This window comes from Moschus berezovskii, chromosome 3 (genome assembly GCF_049115385.1).
Source record: "Moschus berezovskii isolate FMDL1 chromosome 3, NW_MosBer_1.0, whole genome shotgun sequence".
Classification (NCBI taxonomy): domain Eukaryota; kingdom Metazoa; phylum Chordata; class Mammalia; order Artiodactyla; family Moschidae; genus Moschus; species Moschus berezovskii.
Window position 1 is genome coordinate 45,813,357 of NC_142462.1, and position 13,192 is coordinate 45,826,548.

The following is a 13,192-nucleotide window of genomic DNA, read 5'->3' on the forward strand; positions in this document are numbered from 1 at the left end:
ACTGGAGTGGGTTGCCATTTCCTTCTACAATGCATGAAAGTGAAAAGTGAAAATGAAGTCGCTCAGTTGTGTCCGACTCTTAGCGACCCCGTGGACTGCAGCCCACCAGGCTCCTCCATCCACGGGATTTTCCAGGCAAGAGTACTGGAGTGGGGTGCCATTGCCTTCTCCAATTTAAAGTTTATGTTCCTTTTAATTAAAATATTTCTTCTTTATAGCCAGATTTTACCAGAACTTTCCAGATTTTTAGATTTCACAGACAAGTATATTCTTTTAAATGTAAGAATTCATCTAAATTATTAACAATTACCATATCTCACAACTTTCATCAAAGAGAGCATCTTGTATTAATAACACCATAAAGGAAGAAGGACATAGTTCAGTTCAGTTCAGTTCAGTTGCTCAGTCGTGTCCCACTCTCCGCGACCCCATGAATCACAGCACACCAGGCCTCCCTGTCCATCACCAACTCCCGGAGTACACTCAAACTCATGTCCATCGAGTCGGTGAGGCCATCCAGCCACCTCATTCTCTGTCGTCCCTTTCTCCTCCCGCCCCCAACCTTTCCCAGCATCAGAGTCTTTTCCAGTGAGTCAACTCGTCGCATGAGGTGGCCAAAGTATTGCAGTTTCAGCTTCAGCATCAGTCCTTCCAATGAGGTTATTCTATTCTTACTACTTATTTTAAGGTTTACATAGTCCTGGAGTATAGAATTTATGCTCTCATTAATTCCTTCATTTCTTTATTGTGATATTGTTGCAATTCAGTGCCTGTATTTAGATTTTAGGCATCACTACATTGGCTTTGAATCAAACAAGGAATGTGATTTAATTCTTTGGATTGTGTTGCCACTTGTAAATGGGAATTATCCCAAGATGCATATGCGTTTTCCCTGAAAATAGATGATTGGCACAGACTGTGTGTTTTCAGTGTCAAGATAGGGGTAATATATATGATTGGTGGTAAAATATAGACTGCTGTGGGCTTGGGGCCAGAATCCTGTCTCGTATTCTGTGCCAGTCCCTTCGAGGAGCAGAGCTGACTGGAGCTGATCTGCTCAACTAAAATGCCATATGTAAGATGCCATACTGAGTTTCTTTAAAGGAGGGAAGAATGAACTATTTTTTGGACTGAAACTCATAGTTGTCTTTGTAGTGAAAAGTATTAAAGGTTAACACAAATACAAATAACAATCTGATATAATCTATCTGGTTAGTATGGGGAAGTACTGACAAAATACTTCCCAATTGTGATAATTCAAGTTAGATTTGTTGCTCCTACTTCATTGTTGGCATCAACCCTAATCAATTATCTGAACTTATTATGGGTAAGGTTTTTACATTTTGGAAACTTCCAATATATTAATATATATTATTACCAATGATGGTAATCAGAGCATCTACTAAGTCAGGTATTTTTTTTATGAAATATATCTTATTTAAGTTTTTCTGCTTCAAATTTTAAGTGACTTACAGATTCAGATTACTTCAGTTCTTTGTGCTTTTCTTTTGTCACAGTATTTTCATAACATCTTTTAATGGATGGTTTGATTAAGGGTCTTCATTGTAGGTTGTGAGGGGTTGCTTCCCTGGTGGCTCAGAGGTTAAAGCGTCTGCCTGGAATGTGGGAGACCCTGGTTCGATCCCTGGGTCAGGAAGATCCCCTGGAGAAGGAAATGGCAACCCACTCCAGTACTCTTGCCTGGAGAATCCCATGGACAGAGGAGCCTGGTAGGTTACAGTCCACCGGGTCACAGAGAGTTGGACATGACTGAGCGAATCGTGTCCGATTCTTGCGACCCCATGGACTGTAGCCCGCAAGGTTCCTCTGTCCATGGGATTCTCTAGGCAAGAATACTGGAGTGGGTTGCCATTTCTAATTAAAGTTTTCTAAATAGGACAGTAAAGTCACTCTGAAAGATTCAAATCTACTTTTAAAGCAGTTCTCATAATTCTGTATTCTTTATTCTCTTTTTGATGTATAAAATAGCAGTATATGTCTTTATTTCCCTGCATCTATAAATGCATATAATGATTACATGCTCTCCATAATCAGTATTATTGTGTGACTAAATTTAATGTGATTATAGCAAAATATATTAGAAAGCACACACAGTGAATTATGGAAGATAGAGAATAAATTTATATTTTTATATATTCTTATCAGAACTTGGAAACTGGAATTGAAGCAACTCACAACTTGGAAAGAAGATCAAAATTCAATAGTCAAATTTTAATCAATATACACAGACACATATACTCAGTGGATGGCTGAAGCATGAGTCTTAGAACTCTGAAACCAGAATGCTTCCATAACTTGACTGAATGTATTCACTTACTTCAAAAATAAAAGTGCTAAGTTAGTTAACTGACTTACTAATTAAGTGAGCCAGTTAGTTGATCAGTAGTAGTTCAAGTAAAGAGAGAAGGAAGTTTATGAAGAAAACCTTTCCCATGTCTAAACATTACCTTTTGAGGGAGACACTTATCCATTGGTTATGGAGCAGAGGAGCCTGGTAGGCTATAGTCCATGGGGTCGCAGACAGTTGGACAGGGCTAAGCATGAAACACCATCACTATTGACATTTAGGTACCATTCTCAAGATTATTCCTAGATGCATAATGTATTCTCACCATTCCCCTTAATTATTTAATTCATCTAAGGCCCCTTACTCTTCTTACATGATCAAAAGTTTTTTATCATTTGGCTTTTTAAGAAGTTTTACCTGCAATGAAATTACTCTATAGGTTATGCCAACAATGGTGATCCAGAAGGTGATATTTCTTAGAAGTAATTGATGGTTTTGTATTATACCACAGTTTTTTGGGGCTTCCCAGGTGGCGATAGTGGTAAAGAATCTGCCTGCCAGTGCAGGAGATATAAGAGACGCAGCAGATTCAATCCCCCAAAAGGCATAGCAACCCACTCCAGTATTCTTACCTGCAGAATCCCTTGGAAAGAGAAGCCTGGTGGGCTACAGTCCATTGGGTCACAAAAGTTGGACACTACTGAAGTGACTGAGCACACATGCACAGTTTTGTGAACCAAGTTAGTTCTTTCCCTTGTGAAGTGTTTATCAGGATTCTGTTAATAGGTCAGCTGTATTTCATACTCAGGAGAAATCAGTAAACAAACAGGCAAGTTGCTTGTCCTTGGAAAACTTATACTGTGGAATGGTGAGGTAGACAAGATACATTCTCAGTGAGAAAAACACAATAAAGGTAGTGAACATAATGATATAATACAGAATAACTGGGAGAGAGAGAAGGAGTTTTTTGGAGAAAGGGAGGGAGAAGTGGAATCTGTAGATAAAGGCTCAGAGAATTTATTTAGCAAGTGAGAGAACAGTTTTCCAAGCAGAGAAAACCAAAAGTTCTGAGCAGACTAGAGTTTTAGTAACAAAGAAAGCTGGTAAAGGTAGGGGTATATAATACTAAGCAGAATCTTTTCAGATCTACTTCAAGTACACTAATGAAACCAAGATTTTAAATCTCTGAAGCTGAAAGCCTGATTCTGGAATATCGTCAATTTAAATACAATAAATAACTAGAGCCTGTTAAATCTTTTGAGACCAGTTTTTTTCACAACCTGAGCCTGTAGACTTTTCCTGTATATTCTAGCAATACCATGAATGATAAGCATAACGTTACACATATCAACAGTGCTATGTAAAATGTCCTACTTCTGACCCTTACTGTTTTAAATCGTAGGACTGATATTATATTGATAACACAGAAAATGATATACTTATTTCGGCAAAGGGAGACCATGCAACCTAAAGAGACATAAATGCTGCTTTACAGCTAGATCTTAAATACATCCTGCCTTCCGCTACTAGACACATGAAGGGACTTGCCTGGTGGCACAATGGATAAGAATCTGCCTGCCGATGCAGGGGACATGGACTTGATCCCTGGTCCTAGAAGATTTCATATGCCATGGAGCAATGAATCCTGTGTACTATAGCTACTGAGTCCATGTCCTAGGCTTGCAAGCTGCAACCACTGAAGCCTGCGTGCTTAGAGCTTGTGCTCTACCAGAGAAGCTGCTGCAGTGAGAAGTCTGTACACAGCAACTAGAGAGTAGCCCCTGCTCTCTGGAAATAGAGAAAGCCTGAATGTAGCATCAAAGACCCAGTGCTGAGAATAAGAAATAGTAAATAAATATAATCAATAAATACAGATAGTAGTGTGTACATGTCAAAGTTTTAATAAAAGGCACACAAAGAATTATAACCAGAGTGCCAACAAAAGAAAAGTGAGTCAATAAAAAAATTATATACATAAACAAGCAATCATTTATAGCTTCTCTATCTCAGTTACCTACAAATTATACTACTTGTGCTCCCACTCCCCATCAATTAAGCATATTTCAGGAAAACACAGGATATCCATGGAAATTATGCTGAATACCACTAACTTGTTTGCTTTATATTCACTTTTGAAGGGATGGAATAAGAACTAGCCAAGTTGAATTCTAGACATGGAAAAAGGTGAGAGGAATGAGAATATGATCTTTATAAGTCCATCAGTTCAGTTCAGTCTCTCAGTCGTGTCCGACTCTTTGCGACCCCATGAATCACAGCACACCAGGCCTCCCTGTCCATCACCAACTCCCGGAGTTCACCCAAACTCATGTCCATAGAGTCGGTGATGCCATCCAACCATCTCACCCTCTGTTGTCCCCTTCTTCTCCTGCCGTCAATCTTTCCCAGCATCAGGGTCTTTTCAAGTGAGTCAGCTTTTCGCATCAGGGGGCCAAAGTATTGGAGTTTCACCTTCAACATCAGTCCTTCCAATGAACATCCAGGACTGATCTCCTTTAAAATGGACTGGTTGGATCTCCTAGCAGAGACTCTCAAGAGTCTTCTCCAGCACCACAGTTCAAAAGCATCAATTCTTCTGCACTCAGCTTTCTTTATAGTCCAACTCTCACATCCATACATGACCACTGGAAAAACCATAGCCTTGACTAGACGGGCCTTTGTTGACAAAGTAATGTCTCTGCTTTTAAATATGCTGTCTAGGTTGGTCATAACTTTCCTTCCAAGGACTAAGTATCTTTTAATTTCATGGAAGCAATCACCATCTGCAGTGATTTTGGAGTCCAGAAAAATAAAGTCAGCCACTGTTGCCCCATCTATTTGTCGTGAAGTGTTGGGACCAGATGACATGATCTTAGTTTTCTGAACGTTGAGCTTTAAGCCAACTTTTTCATTCTCCTCTTTCACTTTCATTAAGAGGCTCTCTAGTTCTTCTTCAATTTCTGCCATAAGGGTGGTGTCATCTGCATATCTGAGGTTATTGATATTTCTCCTGGCAATCTTGATTCCAGCTTGTGCTTCTTCCAGCCTAGCATTTCTCGTGATGTACTCTGCATATAAATTAAATAAGCAGGGTGACAATATACAGCCTTGACGTCCTCCTTTTCCTATTTGGGACCAGTCATGGACTGTTCCGTGTCCAGTTCTAACTATTGCTTCTAACTATTGCTACAGGTTTCTCAAGAGTCAGGTTAAGTGGTCTGGTATCCCCATCTCTATCAGAATTTTCCACAGTTTATTGTGATCCAAACATTCAAAGGCTTTGGCATAGTCAGTGAAGCAGAAATAGATGTTTTTGTGAAACTCTCTTGCTTTTTTGATGATCCGGCAGTTGTTGGCAATTTGATCTCTGATACCTCTGCTTTTTGTAAAACCAGCTTAAACATCTGGAAGTTCACGGTTCACATAGTGCTGAAGCCTGGCTTGGAAAATTTTGAGCATGACTTTACTAGTGTGTGAGATAAGTGCGATTGTGCAGTAGTTTGAGCATTCTTTGGCATTGCCTTTCTTAGGGATTGGAACTTTAAGTCCATAGTGACATATAATTTACTTTTTAATAGCCCCCTTTTGGTAAGTGGGTGTCCATGGTGGCTTAGACAGTAAAGAATCTGCCTGCAATTTAGGTGACCAGAGTTCAACCCCTGGGTCAGGAAGATCCCCTGGAAGGAGGGTATGGCAACCTACTCCAGTATCTTTGCCTGGAGAATTCCATGGGCAGAGGAACTTGGCGGACCTCCGTTCATGGACTCACAAAGAGTCGGACACCACTGAGTGACTAACACACACATTTAGTAAGTAGCAAAGCAGAAATATATTTTGTATATCCTTATTGGTCGATTAAACTAAAGGTTAGATGAATAATATGTTTATGTAGTCAACTTTTGAAGTTGTTTTGTTTTTAAGTCAGATCAGAAATACTCCCCAAGCACAGATCAGCAGGAGGGTGAAGCTGCTCATCACATTTTGTCAGGGAAGAAGAACATTCCTTTTCAAAAACCCTGCCACTTAAAACAATATTTGACCTTATATTACTTAGCCATATGGGAATATACTAAATTCAAGGTTCAGTAGCTTCAGGGAATCTGCTCTAAAACCTTGCAAGTGTCTGGAGAATAAACTGTAAGTATATTTTATTTCTAGTATAAAAATCATATGATAAATACATTATGTAGGACCATAGGATCTATTAAAGGAAAAACATTGGCGAAAGATTTAATATGAAATACATTCACAGCATTAATGCACGTTTCTTTTTGGTATACCAGTATTATATGTCTTACCAGGTTCTTTTTGGTAGTGTTTGTTCTGTGTATTAAAATATTTATTGATATATTTCAGATTTTCTTATAAAGTGATGTCATTTTTCAGAGCCAGTACTTTTTATCATTATGTCCTTGACTAATGTTTTTGTACATAGTATTATTCAAAGAATATATGATGCCATACTTAGAGAGTTTTACTTTCATTTCAGGTCTCCCTTTTTAAAGCACATTTAAGAAGTCTTGCCCTAGTCCTCATCACTACCTCAGTTCATGCCTCTATCACTTCTGACTTGTGTTTCTAAGTGTCCTCTTGCTTTTGATTCCCACTGCCCTTTGATTCACTTCACTTTCCATACTACTGCCAGTCATCCTTTTCAGATTAAAAAAATTCATTTTCCTGTCCCAAATTTCATAAGACTTCCCTGGTGACTCAGTGGTAAAGAACCTCCCTGCCAATGCCCGAGATGTGGATTTAATCCCTGGGTCAGGAAGATGGTCTAGAGGAGGAAATGGCAACCCACTCCAGTATTCTTGCCTGGGAAATCCCATGGACAGAAGAATCCAGAAGAGTTCGCAGAAGAGTTGAACGTGACTCAGCAACTAAACAACAGCAGCAGCAAATTCCATACTCATTTCTCTTCCCCTTTAGAATGTGATTCTCATTATTTGCAAAGTCAGACTGAGTCTGTGTTCCAGCACAGCCTCTGCTTCCCTTCTTCCTTCTCTGGAGCTTCTTACACTTAGCTTCCCTGAATGCCTACAGGAGTGTCATTTTCTAGTGCTGTGATGCTTCCTATTTTGAAAATCCTTGAGTTTAGGAACTCTATATCTTCATTGATGAATACAGAGGGCATTCAGTCAATATATATTTAATGAGTGTTAATACATGTGAGTAGAACTGATGTAGTTGTGAGAATGTCAGGCAGCCCTGCCACTTTTCAAGTCCTTGCTCCACTATTACCAGCTATTATGAAAAGTAAGTTACTTAAACTATCTGTGCTTTACTTTTCTGATTGGAAAATGAATGTTACACAGATTTCTAGCTCAGAGCATAGGTGCACGGGCAGAATGCAGTTAGCAAAATGCTTGTTTTGTCATCAGAGCTCAAATGAATGTTAACTGTTATTGCAAAGGAGGGAAGTTTATCAGAATTACAGTATACAGTATCTTTATTTTACTCTCCCAAAACTTGCTCACAATTTCATTTTAGAGTACAAATAAGAATAGGGTACAGCATATTTGGAAAATAGTCATTATGGTAATGTCTAATAAATGAACTGTCATAGATAAAAATGTGATATATTTATATTTTAAGGACATAAATTAAAATAATGAAAAGTAAATGAATCATAGAAATAAAGTAATGATTTGCTAGACTTTTTATCACATATGTCCTTTGTAGTCCTATGACTGATAAAAAATGTTGACAGAACATTAGCAAAAATGGTTAAAGATCCTTAGGGAATCAGGCATTTGGCGTCAGGCAGGTCTAGATTTGCATCCCATCTCGTACTCTCTCCATGCTGATTGACTACTTAATATTTCCTAATTCACTTAGGAGTCATTTTAATGAATCTAATGTATGACAAAATTTCATTCTTTTCTGTGACTTGGAGAAGGAACTGGCAACCCACTCCAGTATTCTTGCCTGGAGAATCCCATGAACAGATGAGCCTGGCAGGCTAGCTTCCATAGGGTTGCAAAGAGTTGGATATGACCGAAACCACCCCCGCCCTCTCCACACACACATTCACTCATCTTCTTTATCCATTCATCTGTTGATGGGCACCTAGGTTGCTTCAATATCTTGGCAATTATAAATAATGCATGTATCTTACTGAATTTATGTTTTGCTTTTTCAATTATATACCCAGGAGTGGAGTTTCTGGGTCATATGGTAGTTCTGTAGTTTTGTTTTTAGTTTTTTGAAGAACCAGTAGTGTATGAGGATTCTGTTTTCTCCACGTCATTGCCAACATTTCTTTGTATTATTTTTGATGATAGCCATTCTGACAGGTGATGTCTCATTGTGGTTTTGATTTTTATTTCCCTGGTGATTTTATTAAGGAGTTTTTTTTTTTTTTTCTTTTTCTAATGCAGAGGAACTTCACGGGAGGTTTAGAGACTGATTTGCTAGTTGCCTACTTACAATTTATTTCCTACCTTTTCCCTTCTCAAGGTTTTCCTATAGTACCCAGTCAAAAGATTTAGGTTGGACTGATCTAGGCCCAGAACCCATCACTTATGAGTGGATTTTGATTGTTTAAACTACTTCAGTTCAGGATTGGAGATAAAATCTTCCCATATCAGTCAGTACAAGATCTGTGCTTAATTATAGAGTGTTCTAATTGTTAGGATTCAGAATATTGTTTAATTGTTTTGAGAATATGACCTCTGTTCTCCCACTGGATAAAAATGTGTGATTTCAGCAATTTCTGGTCATTTTGCAGCTTCCCTGGTGGCTCAGAGGTTAAAGCATCTGCCTTCAATGCGGGAGACACGGGTTCGATCCCTGGGTTGGGAAGATTCCCCTGGAGAAGGAAATGGCATCCCACTCCAGTATTCTTGCCTGGAGAATCCCATGGATGGAGGAGGCTGGTAGGCTGCAGTCCACGGGGTCACAAAGAGTCGGACACGACTGAGAGACTTCACTTTCACTTTGTAGCAATGAGCTTGGCAAAGCTGAAGATGCTGTGCTAAAACTAACCCTAACACAGGGAGAAGGTCAAAGCTAAAGGTGTGTCTTTTCTTTCTTTAATGTGGCAAAAGTAGTCTTTCATTAGCTGATTCTTGCACACTTTTTCAGCCTCATTTCCAGTCTCTTCCTTGCTATATTCTTTAACCTAGCTGAATGATCTGTGGAGAATTTCCAGATTGTCCCATACTCTTGTTTCCATCAAATTCCTGTTTTTCTTCAAGACCCTTTACCTAAAATCATTTAATCATGTTTCTTCAATCCCCAGTTACCATTTATTTTTTAAGACTCAGCTCTAGGGAAACTGTCAGCTATGGTCTGAATGCTTGTAGGCTACCCTCCCCCCCATTTATGTGCTGAAACTTGATACCTAACGTGGTGGTTTAGGTGGGGAAAATGGGGAGGTGATGAATTAATGAGGGTGGAGCCTTCATGATGGGATTAGTGCCACTTACAGGTTAAATTACACATTCAGATAGGCTTGAAAAAGATCAGTATGATTTAATTCCAAATTAGTTATTGAAATGTTATTTTTCCACTTCAGATCCTTATTTTAAAACATAAAAGAGAAAGCAAGCTAATAGGGTTGGCAGTCCTAAACTTGTCCTCTTGTTCAGTGCAGCACATTGTGGCTTCCCTTCTTTTCAGAGCTTGTTGCTTTGGTAGATAAGTGATGGTCTGAGTTACCTGGAACAGGATACTAGGAGTGGGAACCATCCCTACCTCGTGTGCCCGTGGTGTGACCGTGTCTCTGTGTATGTGTGTATATTTGTGAGGTAGCAGTGCACAGGGGGTGAGAATGTAGAGTATCTTGATATATAAAACTATCAGAATAAAGTCAAAAGGGCCCCAGAACCCCACCTCCCTCTCTCCCAGCCCTCTGTGTCTGTATCACCAGCCAGAGATGGTTTGCCCTCTTCATAAAGATCAAAACTGTCTAAATATTCCCCCCAAATATGTTTAGATACTTTTATGAAACAACTGGTAATTCATATGTCAACTACCGTGTCAGCCGATCAAAGAATAAAGCTGTTTCTTACAGCCCTGCTCCCTACACTGGCATTTTCCTCGCCCTGCTAACACACACAAATACACATACCCTACAGATCAGACCAGGCTTCAAGCAGAGACTTTGCACAACTAACATCTGACTTTTAATGAGATGAGGCCACAGACTTACTGATATATACACACATAGAATGAACATATAGCAGTAAGTAAGATACTGATAAACTATCATAGAGGGATGTTTAAATATAAACATAGTTTATGCTATGAAATGGCAACCCACTCCAGTATTCTTGCTTGGAGGATTCCATGGACGGAGGAGCCTGGTAGGCTGCAGTCCACGGGGTCACAAAGAGTCGGACACGCTGAGCGACTTCACTTATGCTGTGCCAGAAGGTAAAGTTATCAGGGCTTTTATAACTAGCCATCAATATATATTTTATTCTTTAATAACAGTCTTTAATAAAATTAAAGTGATGTGAAAGTGAAGACTTGACAACATTTTCTTTGAAGTGAACTTTACAAAACTGAAGGGTTTTTGGGTGTGTGTGTGTGTGTGTGGCTGGATAAAGAATTTGCAACATTTTGGGTAACTGAACATTTAAGAATGCTTGGCTTTTTTACATTTGATGTTCCCTTCTATTTGTAGAACAGCTATCCTCACCAAGCTTACTGTATATAATGTTTAGTTATTCCACTATAAGAATTTTCTTCCACCTTGGGAAATACCAAAATGAAGAGTTTAGTATTTTAAAAAATTCTCGCTTTTGCATGAGTAGATAATTATCCAGAGGTTTATTCAAGACAAAAACAAATTATGCATCAGTGCAGAGCTGAGCAGTCTGTAAGCTTGAGAGGATTCGGAGAATTTTGTTTCACCTGTGGTGAAGGTGAATAGAGTAAAGCAGTTATCAGGGATAGTATGAAATATTGATGTTCCATGGCTGGCCTAAGGTTTGCCATGGACATGCTGCCAAGGTTACATATTCTAGTTCTTGTTAGAATTGTTGCTATTCCCTGGGTTTAAGTGTATGTGCTAGAGGATGCTTTAAGCTTTGTTAGAAAATCAGCTTTAAGCTGTTGCTACATTTTCAATTTTATTATACTTTTCCCAAGCATGAGAGGCAGTAATGATCACAGATTTTTTTCCCCAAGTATTATTCATATGATGTTGATGGAAAGCACATTGCCTTTGTCTGTAGTACTGGGATATAGTTAAAATTATATCTTTAAAATAATACTAGTAACTGTGTTTATATGTGTTAAAGTTGGAAAGTTGATAGTATTAGGAAAATATTTTTGTTTATTTTTTCTTCATTTAATTTCATTTTCCTTTTATTTCAACTGATGTGCAGGCATTTGGCCTGTTGTGTTATTTCTACATGGACTTTAAGCTCAGTTCCTGGTAGTTATTGCTTGGTTCAGTTTAGTGTAGGTTAGCGATGGTGGTCTACTGTAGACAACTAAGATTAAAGCTAAATTCCAATTTGTATCTCAAAAAATGTCTGTGAAGACCATTTTACAAAAGAAATTATGATCACTAGTTATTTTAGATTTCTTTCTTCCTCAAGCTCACTCTTTTATCTTACGGGATTGTAGAAACCACTTTGATAAATAAAAGGATTTGTATGTACCTTTGGATAACTCATCCCTTAGTGTCATGAAGGATTTGAACGTAAAGCTAATTAAAATCCTAATAAATGAATATACATATGAAATATTTATCCATTGAGATAAAATGGCAGTTCCAGTAACAAAGAGTGTATTTTGTTTCTATGAAATGTTTTCCCTCGAGAGGCTCAATGCCTTTGAAAAAATAACAAAACCCACAAATTATCTCACTGATGTGCACATTAATTAATGAAGGACAACACTTTTCCCTCTCATTTACAGATACAAATCAAGATGAAATATGAAAGGCTTTACACCTCTAAATTAGTCTGTCAAAAGAACAGTGAGCTCAGTCCTGAAAATTCTTAAAAGTCTTTTGTCTTTATTCCCTTCTTGAAGCTAGCATGAAATGTCTGGTCACCTTTGAAATGGGAATTTTAATATTTAAATGCAAGAACCACAAATCATACTTGAGAGGGGGGTTCAGGAGGGGGAACTGATGTACACCTGGGGCGAATTCATGTCAATGTATGGCAAAACCAACCAATATAATATTTTAAAATAAAAAAAAAAAAAGAAAAAAAGAAAAAACAAATAAAATCAGTACTTGGAAAAAAAAAAACTCAAAAGCCTCAGTGAAAATGTAAATAATTCTGTGATTTCACTATTGAAGGCTATATAGAATAAAGATGAAGGTTTAGGGATCCAGAGTCCTGGGTTTTCTTCTGCTGCACCGATGCAGTATGTGGGGTGAGAGTGGGTAAGAGATGTGACCTTTTGGTACCTCAGCTTTCTCACCTCTGCAGGAGAATCATGACACCTTGTTCCTGGATTTGTCATGAGGATTGGATGAGATATTGTATGAAATACAACATATCTGTGTGGCAGATAGCCAGTACTCATTAACAATTGGCTATTTTAATAGTACTTTGATAGTAATAACTGACAATAACAAGTAAATATTTGTGTAGCTAATTTGTTCTAATTGGGAATTTTACTTGCCTATTTCAGGAAAAGATGAAGCAATCATATGTCAAGCTGTTTTTTAAAAAATGTTTACAAAGCATGAAATCCACTGTGGGATTGAATTTTTAAATTATCTATAACTAAAATCAGCCAGGACTCTTTTCTTTGGGAGAATATGAATAAAATGTGTTGTTTAATGGTGCTTGTGGAAGATGGGATGGTAGAGGGGATGATGGGGTGAAAGATGGAGCAGACTTGAAATAAAAAAAGAAGTCAACGGTTTAGTTCCATATACCATATTTAAAGCTTTGCTTTCATTTTAAAACA

At 38.1% G+C, this 13,192-nt stretch overlaps 1 protein-coding gene across 15 annotated transcripts in view; it reads left to right on the forward strand.

The window, feature by feature from the left end:
- The window catches only part of CACNA2D1 (calcium voltage-gated channel auxiliary subunit alpha2delta 1), a 545,949-nt gene that overhangs the window by 200,078 nt on the left and 332,679 nt on the right, over positions 1 to 13,192 (forward strand). The window contains exon 1 of one of the 15 annotated variants that reach the window (XM_088833932.1): positions 1,891 to 10,684. The exons of the other annotated variants lie outside the window; for them this stretch is intronic. Coding sequence (XP_088690058.1) covers positions 10,670 to 10,684 — 15 coding nt within the window. The 5' untranslated portion in view covers positions 1,891 to 10,669. Of the gene's footprint in view, positions 1 to 1,890; positions 10,685 to 13,192 lie in introns of those variants that run through there. 15 annotated transcript variants of the gene reach the window in all.